General features: G+C 38.9%; 1 protein-coding gene across 3 annotated transcripts in view; it reads left to right on the plus strand.

The window, feature by feature from the left end:
* The window catches only part of Ash1l (ASH1 like histone lysine methyltransferase), a 132,431-nt gene that overhangs the window by 21,982 nt on the left and 91,480 nt on the right, over positions 1 to 18,969 (plus strand). For all 3 annotated transcript variants that reach the window (XM_029537522.1, XM_029537521.1, XM_021196737.2), the window contains exon 3: positions 10,721 to 15,278. In XM_029537522.1, the coding sequence (XP_029393382.1) occupies positions 10,721 to 15,278 (4,558 nt within the window). The remainder of the gene's footprint in view (positions 1 to 10,720; positions 15,279 to 18,969) is intronic.

The following is an 18,969-nucleotide window of genomic DNA, read 5'->3' on the forward strand; positions in this document are numbered from 1 at the left end:
TTTTTTTTTTCAATTTTTAATAAAAGTTTCTTCTTGATTTCTAGAAGGACCTATTCACTGTTCAATAGTGTGTTGTTTAGTCTCAGTAAGTTCGTATCTGCTCTAGGATTTTTCTTTCTCTGTTGTGCTGTGGGCCCTAATATATGATGTGATTTAGAGAAAGTTCTGCTGGCTTCTGAGAAGGATGTGTTGTGCAGTGTCTGAGTGGGATGCTCTCCAGGCAGCGTCTGCTGGGACCGTTTGATGTAGGGTGTCATTTAACTCAGGTGTTTCTCTGCTTATTGTTTGTTGTAAGCGCCTGTCAATTGGTGAAGTTGGGTATTAAAGTTACCATTGTGCTTGATGAGCCTGTGGCTTCACATGTGCTGTCATTTGTGCTATGAGACTGGGTGCACCTGTGTTTGCAGCATATTTGTTTAGAATCTTAATGTTCCTTTTGATGGAGTGTTCTCTTAATCAGTCTGTTTTGTCTGACACCTGCTTCATTTCTAGGTCTACTTGCCTGGAACACCTTTTCCATCTTTTCCACAGGAGGTATTGTCCGTCTTTTGTGGTAATGCACATTTCTTAGAGCAGTTGACAGTCTACCAGTCTCTTTCTTTTGATTGGGGAGTTGAAAGAATTAATCTTCAGAGTTATTGAAAAGTGTGTGTTGGTGCCTATCGTTTAGTTGATTTTGTATTGTTTGGTCTTTTTTCTCCTTCCTTCTCACTGAACTATTATACTAGCATGATTCTTTCCTGTGGCTTCATGGATGGATTTGGTTTTCTTTCCAGTCTAAAGGATTCCTTCAAGTATTTTTTGTAGAGCTTTCTTTAACCTGTTTATTTTTCCTTCCAGTTATGACAGGTAGTTTTGCTGAGTATAGTAGTAGTTTGGGTTGGCAGTTGTCTTTCATAACTTCAGAACATCTGTGCAGGTCTCCTGGCATTTACAGCTTCGGCTTGCTAGTCTGAATGGGCATGGTGTATGTGCCGTTGTAACATGACCAGGGAGGTGCTTTTCTGGGGTGTTAGTGTCCTGAATGCCTCCTGCATCTAGATTGGCATCTCTCTCCTAACTCTGAGAAATAATTTGTTCTCAATTTTTAAAAAATGTTTTCCATGCCTTTAAAAGCTTCTTCTCCTATACCTATTACCCATAGATGTGGTCATCTCATTATGTCACATGCCTTGACATTCCCACTCCTATTTATTTTCTTCTTCCCGCTGTCCAGTTCTCTCACGCTGTCTTTGAGGTCCTCTGTCCACTCCTTAATTCATTCTACTGCTGAGACTTTGCACAGAGCCTTTTAGTTGACTTACTATGTTTTTCTTTTTTAATCCCACATGAGTGTCACGTTGAGTAAAAGTTCCAAGCAATACTGTGAAGACATTAATATTTAGGCTTTAAAATGCTGCATATTAGAATTACTTATCAAAGACCACATTTAAAAATAAATTGACTTGAGTTCTAGAAACTGTAAAAGATAAAAAGTTTTCTATTGTCTATAATTTTTTTTTACAGTATTTTCTTTTCTTTTCTTTCTTTCTTTCTTTTTTTTTTTTTTTTTTTTTGTTTTTTGGTTTTTGGTTTTTTTGTTTTTCGAGACAGGGTTTCTCTGTATAGCCCTGGCTGTCCTGGAACTCACTTTGTAGACCAGGCTGGCCTCGAACTCAGAAATCCGCCTGCCTCTGCCTCCCGAGTGCTGGGATTAAAGGCGTGCGCCACCACGTCCGGCTTGTCTATAATTTTAAAAACTGCATAGATCTTCACAGAATTGGCTGTACAAGAGTATTCCCCTTTCGCAGCATTCCTTTGTACTTCATATGCAGTTTTTATAGGATTTACTTGTTAAAGCACTACAAGGAATCTATTTGGGGAAGTGTAGTCTCTGCAGCCTCAGCATTGTGTGTGGTTCTGGTGGGGTGGGAAGTCTGGAGAGTCCTTTTCTGCTGTCTGCTTTGGACCCTTGCACTCCTTCCTTCTAGTCCAGTGTATATAGAAAATTTTTTCTTCACTCTCTGTATTTTGGCATTTATGTACTGTGTGTGTGTGTGTGTGTGTGTGTTAGGGAATAACTTTCACATTAAAACAAAATTGAAACTTCTGAATAACATTTTCAACAAAATTGCTAAATTTCCTTAGATCTTTATTCATTTCTTGGTTATATGGGCAGGGGTTGCAGAATTCTACAGATGATATTAAATTATAAGCAGATACATAAAAACCAAAGTAGAGAACATAGTACCTTTTCCTTTTAAGCTCTTTTGCTTACGATTGAGCAATTATGACAGGAGTTATTAAACAAGTAGGAAATTTCCTAAGTATACTTAATAGTAATCTTGAGCATTGAGAATTCAACTCCCCAAACTTAAGAAGCAAATTTAAGTTTATTAAATTGAGAGACTAGAAAGATGGCTCACTGGTTAAGAGCACTTTTTGCTCTTGCAGAGGACCCAGGTTTGGTTCTCATCCACATGGCAGCTCACAACCGTCTGCCCTCCAGTATCCTCTTTTGATCTCTGTGGATATCCTACACACATCAATATATAAACACATATGTAAGGTAATACTCATACAGATACAATAAATAACATTTTAAATAAAAAGATTAATGAATAACTGCATTTCAAAAAATATAAAAGTACAAGTTGGTATACCAAAGAAAGGGAATGTGGGAGGGAGGCGAGCATAGACTTAAGTATATTCCCTCACCCTCTCTTGTCCTTAAGTCTCTGCTTCTGTTGTACATATTTCTGTTTTGAAACTACACTTCAAGATTCTATTTATTTTTGTCTTAAGGTGACTTTTCAGTTTTTACATTTCATTATCAACATCTCTCCTCTTCCTCTTTGTGCATAACAAGTTATTTGTTGGGCCTCGGTTTGGTCAATGGCTGTCATGTCTATTCACTGGTGAATAGAATGTTAGTCATGAAATATTTGTTTGGTTTCCTAGTTCATTTTTCTTGGCTTTTAGCAGCTGTGACCTCTCTCCAGTCCTTACTGTTCTTAGAGTGTGGAATGGATAGGAGGGCTGTGTGTGCTCTAATTGTCACCTGGTTTATGTACATAATGAGGTTTGAGGACTCTGAATGGTTTTTGTTTCATTGTTGTTCTTGATAATGGACGTCATCATTGAACCAAATTGTTAGAAGGCATAGCTTGAGAATTGAGCCTAAAAATCATTATTTTAACTCAATAATTCACATGCTTATTTTTATAATTTTCTAATCATATCTCTTATTTCATTTTAATGATTTGTAAATCATTCCAGAGCTGCTCACATACAGATTACTAGATTACTTAGTAAGTGCAGAATTAATTTTGAAATATAGCTGCATGGAATTAAATGAAGATTTCTGAGGGAGAGTTCAGAATTAAATGCCTGTATGATAACAAAACCTAGATCTTGTGTGTGTGTGTGTGTGTGTGTGTGTGCATGTGTGTATATGTGTATAGGGGTACACGTGTCACAACTTACGGAGGGCGATCAGAGGACAACATTGTGGAGTCAGTTCTCTCCTTGAAGCTTTAAGTTCTACTGATAGAACTTGGATCATAAGCAAGTTGCTGAGCCAGTTTTCCAACCTGAAATCTGGGAGCTTTTGTGGAATGTGACATGTAGAGAGAGTCATGGTAGAATATATAATGAAACAGAAGTCCTGTCTGATCACTAGGCACTTTAATGTCTCAGGTTTTCGAGGGGTTATGGGGTTCCTTTGAGTAAGAGATTTATTAGGAAGGATATTAGTGCCATAGACAGACATGCAGCATGGCAGTAACTCTTAGGTGAATTCAGGCTCAAAGCTGAGAATCCCTTCTTTTGGATTTCAAAAGGGAGAGAGAAGTTCCACACACATATATGCTTGTATGGAGGTGGAGAGATGGCTCAGTAGTTAAAAGTATTTGCTGCTCTTCCAGAGAACCTAAGTTTGGTTCCCAGCACCCATGTTTGATGCTTTGTAACTGCCTGTAGCCATGGTACCTGGCTTCCTCTTCTGGCCTCCACAAGCCCTGTACTCATTTGTACAAACCAACACATACATAATACACATAAAAATATTTTTTTAAAAAAATAAGTGCTTGTAGTCAGGCTGACTCTGATTCCTGTGCAGAAGACAAAGGATTCTTCCTCAAAGTCTATATTGTGAGGAAGGAATGTGGGGAAAGTGGGGAGGTTTATTATAAGGGGCATGATACACCTCTGAGAACTTGAAGTCTACTAGTATGGTGTTTGTAGACAAAATCAGTTATGAGGATGGAGAAAGAGGTTCCTGCATTTGAGCATGACCCAAGTGGTCCTGAGCGCAAACCCAACAGGCAAAAAGGGTATCTTAGTTACTGTTCTGTTGCTATGAAGTGAGACTATGACCAAGAAAACTCACAAAAGAAAACAGGGGCTTTCTTTTGATCAACTGGGGACTGCTTACATTTTCTTCAGAGGCTTAGATAATTATCATCATAGCAAGGAGCATGGCAGCAGTTAGACAAATGTGGTGCTGGAGAAGTAGCTGAGAACTACATTCTCATTTGCAGGCAGAGAAGCAGAGAAAGAGAGATTGTATCTGGTGTGGGTTTTTGAAATCTCAAAGCTCACGTTCAGTGACACACACCTCCTAATCCTTCTCAAACAGTGCCACTCCCTAATAACTATGTTTTCTAATGTATGAGTCAATGGGGGCCATTTTTATTCATACCGCCACATAGGGATTTATAGAGCAACATGCCAAAAGACTAGATTAAACCAGAAATTTGTTCTTGAGGTCATTTTTATGTTGGGAATAGTTAATAAATGGAATCTAAGGCTATATTGATGGTTTTCAAGTTAAAAGAATTAACTGCTTTACCAGAAAACTAGAGTTCAGATTCCAGAACCCACATCAGCATCCAAGGAATCTGCAGTTCACTTCTGACCTTTGTGGCCATCTTCACACAAGCTTTAAGAATAAATAAATAAATAAATAAATAAATAAAGCCAGGTATGGAGACAAATCTTCACACAAGCTTTAAGAATAAATAAATAAATAAATAAATAAATAAATAAAGCCAGGTATGGAGACAAATCCATTATGCTATGAAGAGCTAAAGTTTCAGGCCATCCTGGATTACACATACATACATACATACACACACACACACACACACACACACACACACACACACACACACNACACACACACACACACACACACACACACACACACACACACACACCCTGTCTCAACATACCAAAGAAAGGTATATATGACAGAGGTGAGGAGAAATCTTATACATTTTTTAAAGTTATATAGCAAGAAAAACTTGCTGTTTAAGTTACTAATATATAATTTATAAATTGTTATTTACATTTTTATATTATAGTGTTTTCTGAAGAAATTAAATTTCCTTTGCTAGTTTTGGCTTGTTCTTTTTTAGACAGGGTTATAAAAGTACATTATAAAGCATGTAAGATGGCACAGTGTATAAAAAGGCATTTGTGAGTTGAACTGAGTAGAAAACTCACTCCACAAAATTGTTCTCTGGCCTCCACAAATGCACATGTCCCCATGAACTTGATAGTCTTAGGTAGATGCTATTCTGATCTATATATCCAGCTCTGCTCTTTTTTTCTTAACTTGCCAAATTTATTTAGTTTCGAATGATATTAATATGGTTTCTTACTTATCAATATCTCTAATAGTATTTCAAAAATATTTTCTTCCTGTGTTTGTGTGTATATGTAGGCATGCTTGCCTGGGCATACTCTTCAAGGTCGAAAGTGAGGTCTTCTATTGCTCTAACTTGAACTGGAACTTACAGCAAGTCCCTAGGGTTCCTTGTCTGCCCCCTGTGCTCAATTACAGATGTACATCTAGATTTACCTAAGTGCTGAATTCTGAATTTAGGTCTTGATGTTTATATGGCAAACATTCCATTCTCTGAACTATCTCCCAAATTCTCTTCTCTTTTGTTTTGTGAAACATGGCCTCACCTGTAGCCTAGGATTAATTCAAATGCATAGCAATCTTCCTGCCTTGACTTTCCATATGCCAGATTATAGGAATTATTATTATATCCAACTCAAAATACTTTTTAATACTATCTTACTGATTTTCTAAGAAATCAAATACAATGCCAGACGGTTGTACACCTTTAATCCCAGCACTTGGGATGTAGACACAGGTGCTTCTCTGAGTTTGAGCACAGCCTGGTCAACAGAGTGGGTTCCAGGACTGCCTGGGTGACACAGAGAAACCCTGTTAGGAGGACATCTCCTTCTCCCTCTCCGAAAGAAACCAAATAAATAAGTAAATAACAGATACATATACAAAATGACAGTATTCTCAATCACATTTTTAAAAAGATTTATTTGTTTGTTTGTTTATTATATGTAAGTGCACTGTAGCTGTCTTCAGACACTCCAGAAGAGGGCATCAGATCTCATTACAGTTGTTTGTGAGCCACCATGTGGTTGCTGGAATTTGAACTCAGGACCTTCGGAAGAACAGTCAGTGTTCTTTACTGCTGAGCCATCTCTTCAGCCCTCTCAATCACATTTTAAAATAATTTTCTTTTTTTAGCTTTTTTGTTTTTAAATAAATGCATGCTTGTAATCAAGTAATTATCATGACATCACTAACAAGCACTGTCATATATGGAGCAAGGTTCTCGCTTCAGTTTCTTTTTGGAGACATTAGAGCTATGAGTTTTCCTCTTACCACTGCTTTCATTGTGTCCCATAAATTTTGGTATGATGTGTCTTCATTTATATTAAATTAATTTCTTTATTTCTTCATTGACCAAGTTGTTATTGAGTAGAGTGTCTTCATTTGTATTAAATTCTAAAAAAGACTTTAATTTCTTTCTTTATTTCTTCATTGACCAAGTTGTTATTGAGTAGAGCATTGTTCAGCTTCCATGTGTATGTGGGCTTTCTATTGTTTTTGTTGATATTTAAGACCGGTTTTAGTCTGTGGTGATCTGATAGAGTGCATGGAATTATTTCAATCTTCTTGTATCTGTTGAGGCCTGTTTTGTGACCGATTATATGGTCAATTTTGGAGAAGGTACCGTGAAGTGCTGAGAAGAAGATATATTCTTTTGCTTTAGGGTGAAATATTCTATAAATGTCTGTTATTTCCATTTGGTTCATAACTTCTGTTAGCTTCACTGTGTCTCTATTTAGTTTTTGTTTCCATGATCTGTCTATCTATTGATGAGCTTAGGGTGTTGAAGTCTCTCACTATTATTGTATGGGGTGTCATGTATGCTTTGAGCTTTAGTTAAGGTTTTTTGTTTGTTTGTTTTAATGAATGTGGGTGCCCTTGCATTTGGAGCCTAGATGTTCAGAATTGAGAGCTCATCTCGGTAGATTTTTCCTTTGACCAGTATGAAGTGTCCTTCTTTATCTCTTTTGATAACTTTTCATTGAAAGCTGATTTTATTTGATATTAGAGTGGCTACTTCAGCTTGTTTCTTGGGACCATTTGCTTGGAAAATTGTTTTCCAACCTTTTACTCTGAGGTAGTGACTGTCTTTTTCACTGAGGTGCATTTCCAGTATGAAGCAGAATGCTGGGTCCTGTTTATGTATCCAGTCTGTTAGTCTATGTCTTTTTGGGGGAATTGAGTCCATTGATGTTAAGAGATATTAAGGAAAAGTGATTGTTACTTCCTGTTAATTTTTGTTGTTAGAAGTGGAATTATGGTTGTGTGGCTATCTTCTTTTGGGTTTGTTGAAAGATTACTTTCTTGCTTTTTCTAGGGTGTAGTTTCCCTCCTCGTGTTGGTATTTTTCATCTATTATTCTTTGTAGGGCTGGATTTATGGAAAGATATTGTGTAAATTTGGTTTTGTCATGGAATATTTTGGTTCCACTGTCTATGATAATTGAGAGTTTTGCTGGGTATAGTAGCCTGGGCTGGCATTTGTGTTCTCTTAGGGTCTGTATGACATCTGCCCAGGATCTTCTAGCTTTCATAGTCTCTGGTGAGAAGTCTCGTGTAATTCTGATAGGTCTGCCTTTATATGTTACTTGACTTTTTTCCCTTACTGCTTTTAATATTCTTTCCTTGTTTAGTGCATTTGATGTTTTGATTGATTATTATGTGTCAGGAGGAATTTCTTTTCTGGTCCAGTCTATTTGGAGTTCTGTAGGCTTCTTGTATGTTCATAGGCATCTCTTTCTTTAGGTTAAGGAAGTTTTATTCTATAATTTTGTTGAATATATTTACTGGCCCTTTAAGTTGGGAATCTTCATTCTCTCCTATGCCTATTATCCTTTGGTTTCATCTTCTTATTGTGTCCTCGATTTCCTGGATGTTTTGGGTTAGGAGCTTCATGATATTTGCATTTTCTTTGACTGTCGTGTCAATGTTTTCTGTGGTATCTTCTGCACCTGAGATTCTCTCTTCTATCTGCCTCTGCCTCCCGAGTGCTGGGATTAAAGGCGTATGCCACCATGCCTGGCTGTGGTTTCTTTATTGTTTCTATTTCCACTTTTAGATCCTGGATGGTTTTGTTCNGTTCCTTCACTTGTTTGGTTGTGTTTTCCTGTAATTCTTTAAGGGATTTTTGTGTTTTTCTTTAAGGGCTTCTAGCTGTTTACCTGTGTTCTCCTGTATTTCTTTAAGGGAGTTATTTAGGTCCTTCTTAAAGTCCTCTTTCACCATCATGAGAAGTGACTTTAGATCCATGTCTTGCTTTTCTGGTGTGATGGTGTATCCAGGACTTGCTATGGAGAATTGGGTTCTGATGATGCCAAGTAACCTTGGTTTCTGTTGCTTATATTCTTTTTTTTTTTAAATTTTATTTATTGTATGTGAGTACACTGTAGCTGTCTTCAGACACACCAGAAGAGGGCATCAGATCTTGTTACAGATGGTTGTGAGCCACCATGTGGTTGCTGAGATTTGAACTCGGAACCTTTGGAAGAGCAATCGGTGCTCTTAACCGCTGAGCCACCTCTCCAGCCCCGTTGCTTATATTCTTAAGCTTGCCTCCCACCATCTGATTATCTTTAGTGCTACCTGCCCTCACTATATCTGACTGGAGCTTGTCCTTCCTGTGATCCAGGTTGTGTAAGAACTCCTCAAAGTTCAGCTGTCTCTATGATCCTGAGATCCTGTGTGTGTCAGAGCTCCTGGAATTCAAGCTGCCTCTGGGATCCTGAGATCCTGGTGTGACCAAACTCCTGGATCCTGGGATCCTGTAGTCCTGGGAGTGTTAGAGTGCTTAGGAGTGGAGCTTCCTCTAGGTGTTGTGGTACTGGCTTCAGAGTTCATGCCCAATGTCTGCTCAGGGCACTGGTCTATACCAGAAGGCTTTTCAGGGTGTGTGTGTGTGTGTGTGTGTGTGTGTGCTTTATTATACACGTATTCTATTTCATTTACTCATTTGGATTGTTCCAAAGTTTTGCTAACAAAATTGATGGTGCAGGACTCAGCTGGTGAAGGCACTTTCGGTGCTAAGTGTGTCAACCTGAGTTCAAACCTTGGAGGCCATGTAGTGAAAAGAGAGGACCGCAGACATGCACACAGTCAATAAGTGATAAAGTAAAAACAGCCCACATTCGTGTCATTAGTCAGAAGTAAGAGTGTATTAACTTACTATGTCAAAGCCGGGCGTGGTGGCGCACACCTTTAATCCCAGCACTTGGGAGGCAGAGGCAGGTGGATTTCTGAGTTCGAGGCCAGCCTGGTCTGCAAAGTGAGTTCCAGGACAGCCAGGGCTATACAGAGAAACCCTGTCTGGGGGGGTGGGGGGGGACTTACTATGTCAAAAATCATGAAAATATATCTAAAATACGTATATAGGTTTATATGATTGACAATCAACAAAGAAACTGTCTTAAGCCAGAAGTCTTGATAAATGCCTATAATTCCATGGGAGACTGAAAGAGGCAGAAGAACACTGAGGATTTGAGGCCAGCATGACTGTAGAGTTAAGGCCTTGTCTCAAAAAAGAAAAAGAAACAATATTGATAGCATTTGATATAGCAGTACATAAACTAACAAAAAGTGACATTAGTATCCTTTGTTTTGTTTTATACTCATTTGGATCTGTCTGTCTCCGTATGTTGTTTTTCTGTGCTCCAGTATGTGTGGGTAGAGATCTGAGGACAACTTGTAGAGTTGATGGTCGCCTTCTACTTTGTTATTTGTCTAGGAATTAAGTTCATGTTGTCAAGATTGGTGTCAAGTACGGTTACATCTTGCCAGTTAGTTGGATTTTCTTTTGTTGTTGTGTTGATTTGGTTTTTTCAGATGTTCTCACTGCATAGCTCAGTCTAGCCTTGAACTCATGTTATACCTCTTTCTGAGCCCAAACTCACAGTAGTACTCCTGACTCAGCCTCCCAAGTATTGAGGTTATAGGCATGTACCACTATGTTCCACCTAATACCAATTTTCTTGAAAGTATTTTCCTTATGCTAGAGAGATGGCTCAGTGTTGAAAGTGCTTGCTGCTCTTCCAGAGTACATTAGTTTTTTTCCCAGCACCTACATTAGGTGGCTCACAACAGCTTGTAACTCATGCTCCAGGGAATCTTCTAGCTTCTGTGAGTACTTGTACATGAGTGACTCATGTACACACAGACACAGATACAGACAGACAGACAGACACACACACACTAAATCCAACAAAAAATATTTTGCTGCATATGTATGCATATGATATGTAGCTAATTAATTTGTTAGATTATAATGTGTAGTTAAAGGTTTGCTTGCTCTGAAACATTTTTCTTGTTCAAATTTTAGGACTCTTCAAAATTGTTTAAGAAAGTGGGTGATGCTACAACCATCAACTGCCAAGCTGAAGAAAGCATCCATCTTCATTCACAGGGAGAAAGCAATCCTTTGTCTAAGAAGCTTTCTCCAGTACATTCACAAATGGCAGATTATATTACTGCAGCACCATCTCTTGTTGGCAATCGCGATCCTGATATAAAGGACAGAGCATTACTTAATGGAGGAACTAGTGTAACAGAAAAGTTGGCACAGCTCATTGCTACCTGTCCTCCTTCCAAGTCTTCCAAGGCAAAACCGAAGAAGTTAGGAACTGGCACTACAGTCGGATTGGTTAGCAAGGACTTGATCAGGAAACCAGGTGTCGGCTCTATAGCTGGAATAATTCATAAAGACTTAATTAAAAAGCCAGCTCTTAGCACAGCAGTTGGGTTGGTAACTAAAGATCCAGGGAAAAAGCCTATGTTCAATGCAGCAGTGGGCCTGATCAATAAGGACTCTGTGAAAAAATTGGGAACTGGCACTACAGCCGTATTCATTAATAAAGACTTAGGCAAAAAGCCAGGGGCTATCACTACAGTCGGACTGCTGAGCAAAGAGTCAGGGAAGAAGCTAGGCATTGGTATTGTTCCAGGGTTAGTGAATAAAGAGTCTGGCAAGAAATTAGGACTTGGCACCGTAGTTGGACTGGTTAATAAAGAGTTGGGAAAGAAATTGAGTTCTACAGTTGGCCTAGTGGCCAAGGATGTTACAAAGAAGATTGTAGCAAGCTCAGCAATGGGATTGGTTAATAAGGACATTGGAAAGAAATTATTAAATTGTCCTATGGCAGGACAACTGGGCAGTAAAGATGCCTTAAACCTTAAATCTGAAGCACTGCTCCCCACTCAGGAACAACTTAAGGCTTCCTGTAGTGCAAACATAAGTAATCATGAAAGTCAAGAACTTCCTGAGTCTCTGAAAGACAGTGCTACCGGCAAAGCTTTTGAGAAGAGTGTTATGCGGCATAGTAAAGAAAGTATGTTGGAAAAATTTTCAGTACGAAAAGAAATTACTAATTTGGAGAAAGAAATGTTTAATGAAGGAACATGCATTCAGCAAGACAATTTCTCATCTAGTGAAAGGGGAACCTTTGAAACCTCAAAGCATGAAAAGCAGCCTCCTGTGTACTGCACTTCTCCTGACTTTCAAATAGGAGGTGCCTCTGATGCATCTACAGCTAAGTCTCCCTTCAGTGCAGTAGGAGAAAGCAATCTTCCTTCCTCATCACCTACTGTATCTATTAATCCTTTAACCAGGAGTCCCCCTGAAACTTCTTCACCATTGGTTCCAAACCCATTACTTTTAAATTCTACAGCAGAACAAATGGAAGAAATTTCTGAATCTATGGGAAAGAACCAGTTTACTGCTGAAAGTACCCACTTGAATGTTGGTCATAGGTCATTAGGTCATAGCATAAGTATTGAGTGTAAAGGAATTGACAAAGAACTAAATGAATCAAAAAATACACATCTAGATATTCCTAGAATAAGTTCTTCCTTGGGAAAAAAGCCAAGTTTGACTTCTGACTCTGGTATTCATGCAATTCCTCCTTCCGTTGTTAATTTTACTAGTTTGTTTAGTAACAAACCTTTTTTAAAGCTTGGTGCAGTCACTGCACCAGACAAACACTGCCAGGTTGCCGAAAGCCTAAGCTCGAGTTACCAGTCCAAACCACTGAAAAAAAGAAAAGGAAGAAAACCTCGGTGGACTAAAGTGGTGGCAAGAAGCACATGCCGGTCTCCAAAAGGACTAGACTTAGAAAGATCAGAGCTTTTTAAGAATGTTTCTTGTAGCTCACTATCAAATAGTTCTGAGCCAGCAAAGTTTATGAAAACTATCGGAGCATCATCATTCGTCGATCATGACTTCCTTAAACGCCGATTGCCAAAGTTGAGTAAGTCTTCAGCTCCATCTCTTGCTCTTTTAACCGACAGCGAGAAGCCATCTCATAAGTCTTTTATTGCTCACAAACTGTCCTCCAGTATGTGTGTTACTAGTGATCTTTTGTCAGATATTTATAAGCCCAAACGAGGAAGACCTAAATCCAAGGAAATGCCTCAGCTGGAAGGTCCACCTAAAAGGACTTTGAAAATACCTGCCTCGAAAGTTTTTTCTTTACAGTCTAAAGAAGAACAAGAACCCCCAATTTTACAACCAGAAATTGAAATTCCTTCCTTCAAACAAAGTTTGTCTGTATCTCCTTTTCCAAAAAAGAGAGGCAGGCCTAAGAGGCAGATGAGGTCTCCAGTGAAGACGAAGCCCCCCGTCTTGTCAGTGGCTCCGTTTGTTGCCACTGAAAGCCCAAGTAAGCTAGAGTCTGAAAGCGAGAGCCATAGGAGCAGCAGTGATTTCTTTGAGAGTGAGGACCAGCTTCAGGACACAGATGACTTAGGTGACAGTCACAGGCAAAGTGTCTGTAGTATGAGTGACCTTGAGATGGAACCAGATAAAAAAATTAGCAAGCGAAACAATGGACAATTAATGAAAACAATTATCCGCAAAATAAATAAAATGAAGACTTTAAAGAGAAAAAAACTGTTGAATCAGATTCTTTCGAGTTCTGTAGAATCAAGTAATAAAGGAAAAGTACAGTCCAAACTTCATAATACAGTATCAAGTCTTGCTGCTACATTTGGCTCTAAATTGGGGCAACAAATCAATGTCAGCAAGAAAGGAACCATTTACATAGGGAAGAGAAGGGGGCGGAAGCCCAAAACTGTCTTAAATGGCCTTCTCTCTGGTAGCCCTGCCAGCCTTGCTGTGCTTGAACAAACAGCTCAGCAGGCGGCTGGGTCAGCATTAGGACAGATCCTCCCCCCTTTACTGCCTTCACCTGCTAGTAGCTCTGAGACCCTTCCATCACCTATCTGCTCTCAGTCTTCTGGGACTAGTGGAGGTCAGAGCCCTGTTAGTAGTGACGCAGGCTTTGTTGAACCTAGTTCAGTGCCGTATTTGCATGTGCACTCAAGACAGGGCAGTATGATTCAGACTCTTGCAATGAAGAAGGCTTCCAAGGGCAGGAGGCGGCTCTCTCCTCCTACTTTGTTGCCAAATTCTCCTTCTCATCTGAGTGAACTCACATCCCTGAAAGAAGCCACCCCTTCCCCAGTTAGTGAGTCTCATAGTGATGAGACCATTCCCAGTGACAGTGGCATTGGGACAGATAATAATAGCACATCAGACAGGGCAGAGAAGTTTTGTGGACAGAAAAAGAGGAGACATTCTTTTGAGCACATTTCTCTGATACCCCCTGAAACTTCTACCGTCCTAAACAGTCTCAAAGAAAAACACAAACACAAATGTAAGCGCAGGAGTCACGATTACCTCACCTATGACAAGATGAAAAGACAGAAGCGAAAAAGGAAAAAGAAATATCCCCAGCTTCGAAATAGGCAGGATCCAGACTTCATCGCAGAACTAGAGGAGCTGATAAGTCGTCTAAGTGAAATTCGGATCACCCATCGAAGCCATCATTTTATTCCCCGAGACCTCCTGCCAACTATTTTTCGAATCAACTTTAATAGTTTCTATACACATCCTTCTTTTCCCTTAGACCCTTTGCACTACATTCGGAAACCTGACTTAAAAAAGAAACGAGGGAGGCCCCCTAAGATGAGGGAGGCAATGGCAGAAATGCCTTTTATGCACAGCCTTAGTTTTCCTTTATCTAGTACTGGATTTTATCCTTCTTATGGCATGCCTTACTCTCCTTCACCCCTTACAGCTGCTCCAATAGGATTAGGGTATTATGGAAGGTATCCCCCCACTCTTTATCCACCGCCTCCATCTCCTTCATTCACCACTCCACTGCCTCCTCCCTCCTATATGCATGCTGGTCATTTATTGCTCAATCCTACCAAATATCATAAGAAAAAGCATAAGCTCCTTCGACAGGAGGCTTTTCTTACAACCAGCAGGGCTCCTCTCCTTTCCATGAGCACTTACCCCAGCGTACCTCCTGAGATGGCTTACGGTTGGATGGTGGAGCACAAACACAGACACCGTCACAAACACAGAGAGCATCGTTCTGAACAGCCCCAGGTTGCCAGGGATAGTGGCTCTTCCAGATCGGTCTTGGAGTCTTTGAAACGGTACCGATTTGGGAAGGATACTGTGGGAGATCGATATAAGCATAAGGAAAAGCACAGGTGTCACATGTCCTGCCCTCATCTCTCTCCTTCAAAGAGCTTAATAAACAGAGAAGAACAGTGGGTTTCTCGAGAGCCTTCAGAATCAAGTTCTTTAGCCTTGGGATTGCAAACACCTTTACAAATTGACTGCTCAGAAAGTTCTCCAAGTTTGTCCCTTGGAGGATTTACTCCCAATTCTGAGCCAGCCAACAGTGATGAACATATGAACCTTTTTACAAGTGCAATAGGCAGCTGCAGAGTTTCAAACCCTAACTCCAGTTGCCGGAAGAAATTAACTGACGGCCCTGGACTCTTTCCTGTACAAGATACTGCACTAAATCGGCCTCACAGAAAGGAGCCATTACCTTCCAGTGAAAGGGCAATACAGGCGTTGGCAGGTAAGTGGGTTATTTTGTTGTCTATTACTTGTGTTACAATAATAAATTATTTTCCCACTGGTTTCTGGATTCATATATTGTCCTTTTTAATAAGTTTATACTTTATTAAAGTTTTGTTTTTATAAGTATATTTAGAAATCTACAAATTTTTTATTTTACTTTTATTTAAGAAGTAAGGTAAGTAATGTATTTGAGTTGTCTGTGTATCTATCTCTTAATTATTTTTTTAGGTATCATTTTAAAAAAAAATTGGAAACCAAGAAAAATGCTCCAGCTTCCTTGCACAAGAGCTTGTGGTTGGTTCTTTCAGTGAGAACTGGCTTATGATACTTTTTAGCTGCAGCTAGTAGTTAGTGTATGCTCGTCGAGTGGTTGCAGATGCTTCTGTGTTACACAGGCTTCCCATGTCTCAGCGATGATTTACCATTGGACACTTTTCAGGTCTGAGATTTGACAGTATTCAGAGAGGCTTTAGGTCCCACAGTACTTTTAGGTACCTTCATGAAAGTTATTTCAGTTAGATACAGAAAGACATGAAACAGTAAATAATTCATTTGTTGGTCCTAGAAAAATGGTTTTTGAGAATAGAGAAGGTGGAGATAAAACTGAAATAATTGTTTATTCAAATAAAGGATATTCCTAACTTATTACTAGTGATTACTAGACTCTTTCAAAGGCTCGTATTTTAGCTGTAAAGTGTGATGCTGTGTCTGATTTCCCAGAGATAACTCAGGCAGGAGTGTTACAGATTTGAGTATGACTATAGTGCTCAGCACAGTGAGCAAAGAGTTGTTCATTTATTTATTACTTTAAAAGGGTAAAAATTTGTATATTAGAACCTTCAGAGACAAGTAGATTTTTTTCTAATTTTCTTTATTCATGAACTTTGAAAAATCAAAATTATATCTTAGTGGAAAAGACAGATTTACTTTTTTTAAAAAAAATGTAGAATAAGGGCAGGAGAAAAAAAAAGTAGAATAAAAGGGAGTCTGGAAAAACTGGCTGGGTGCTTATAGCCATACATAGCGACTCTGTTGTAACCCCAGCTCTGGGTACGCCATAGCCTCTTCTCTGGGCTCCAGGCGTGCAGGTCTTGCACAGACCCTTCATGCAGGCAAAACACCTAAACTCCATTAAAATAAAATAAAAATTCGTTGGTTTTTGTTTTTTAGTTTGAGATAGAGACACTCTAAACAGCTGTGGCTGTCCTCCAACTTTCTGGACCAGGCTAACCCTAAATTCACAGAGAGCCCACTTTCCTCAGCCTCCTGAGTTTTGGGATCAAAGGCATGTGCTACTACACCCTAACTAAAATATTTCTTCTTGTTTGTTTGTTTTTTTTTTATTTCTTAGGCAGGGTCTCACAGTGTAGACCTGACTGTCCTGAAACCCACTATGTATACTGAACTGACATTGAACTCACAGAGAAACCCACCCTTTGTGTTTTGCTGGGATTAAAGGTGTATACCATGCTGGACTTACCCCCACCCCCTTTTTTTAGTGTAACCCTCAAGAAGATCTTTTTTGTTTCTTTGTTTTTAATATCTTGTTAGGTTGCTCTGTTGTACAATTACACCACGCCTGCCCCAGTATTCTGTTTTAATGTGGAGGGAAAAACTTCTGTAATAATTATATTATTATTATGTAATTATTATTAATTATGCCAGTTTTTGAATTATCAAGTATTTGCCAGGTGTTGTAATTTGGGACCCTTCTTTTCTGTTGAAGAAAGGAATAATAGCAAAAATTGTATTAGGTTTCCTTAATTGTGACGTTAAGGGCTTGGTGGTGCATGTCCAACACAGTAATCTCAGTATTTGGGAAACAGAAGCAGAAAGATTACTTCAAATTGAAGGCTAGCCTGGTCTTTGTAGCAGATTCCAGGTACAGCAGGACTTTACATTGTGGTATGAACCTATCTTGAACCAGGAAAAAAAAGGTTTTTTTAGTTTTTTGGGGCTATTCGATTTTTGTTGTTGTTTTGATGATAAAATGTATAAAAGAGGGAGTATAGGATTCTTTGGAATGAGAAGACTAATTCAAAGAATGACTTCCTAAGAAAAAGACTTAAATAGGACACACAGCATGTGCAGTAGTTACTGGGAGAAACAGAATCCTGTAGATTTATTTATTCATTAATTTTTCAGTCATTTATTGAATTTCAGAAACATAAGCACTGCTCTAACTATTGACATGCAGTAGTAAGCAAAGATCTGATGTCTGACTCCTTATCTTCCTCAGTGTTGTGATGTCAGATGATAGAGTTAGGTAAGCAAATACATAATGATGAAACTGAGAGAAGTGTTATGTAGTTAGTATTATAGAATAATTAGAAGAAGAGATGGGAGAGAATTAATTACCTGCAGTTAACACAGCCTAAGGATAAAAGAGTTGGCTTGAGAAATGTAGGGTGAAAAGGATATTTTGAACATCCTGAACTGGAAAGGAACACACGCGCACACACACACACACACGCACACACACACACACACACACACATACATTGTAGGAGAAATGCAATAATTCAAGAAAAGAGATTTTTGAGAGGATTAGAAGTGACTTTGAGGTTGGGGCTCAGTGGTAGAATACTTGCCTAGCATGGATAAAGGTCTTTGCCCCCAAAGTTAAGATTTGAAGAAGGATAATCAGTCCTTGCAGTGACAAGGACAGCAATGTGGAAATGGTAGATTAACAATTGGAATCATATCCTCTGTTTGCATACCTGTACAGCAGAGTCTTGCAAGGTAGAGAGCTAAGACTACTTAGAAGAAGAAAGGGTGTGCTTCAGAGTGGTGTATTTCTTTGGGGGCATTTAGTTGAATGGTAATGAGATGAAGTGAAAGTAAGTATTACACTTAGAGACAATAAACAGATTTAATGAGCTGGAGGAGAGATGGCTCAGTGGTTAACAACACTGGCAACTTTTGCAGAGGCCCAGAGTTTCGTTTCCAGCACCTAGCTTTTAGCATACAGCTGTAACTCGAGTTCCAGAAGATCTGATGCCCATCTTTTCTGACTTTGGGTGCCATGCATCCATGTGGTGTATCTACATGCAATACATGCAAACACTCATACACATAAAATAAATACATATTTTTAAAAACTAAAAGAAAAAGCTGAGTGGTGGTGGTATATATCTTTAATCCCAGCACTTGGGAGGCAGAGGCAGGCAGACCCCTGTAAGTTTGAGGCCAGCCTGGTCTACATAGTGAGTTCCAGGACAGCCAAGGTTACACAGTGAAACCCTGTCTTCGCAAAACAAAAACAAACAAAACAAAATAGCTTTAGCTTTGTTTCTGTCTTACAAGACATGGATCTATATCTTAAAGAGAAGTTAAGCTATGGGGCAGAGGGCAGAGATACAACCTTCTATTGCTGCCTGCAACAGTCTGAGTAGTTATTTTTATAAAACCTTTTCAAAGTCTTGTTTTGTTTATTATGTTTTTTAAAATGGGTTTGTACTGCAATCCTCCCCCTTGTGAATGAGATTATATTGGTAGGTAGGTGGCTGTAAAGGTGCCTTGAATGGGGTCCAATCCAATAAGGTGTAAAACCTTACATAGGTCACAACATTTTCATAAGATAGTTAGGACATCTTTCTCTCTCTCTCTCTCTCTCTCTCTCTCTCTCTCTCTCTCTATATATATATATATATATATATATATATATATATATATATATATATATATAT

This window comes from Mus pahari, chromosome 4 (genome assembly GCF_900095145.1).
Source record: "Mus pahari chromosome 4, PAHARI_EIJ_v1.1, whole genome shotgun sequence".
Classification (NCBI taxonomy): Eukaryota; Metazoa; Chordata; class Mammalia; order Rodentia; family Muridae; genus Mus; species Mus pahari.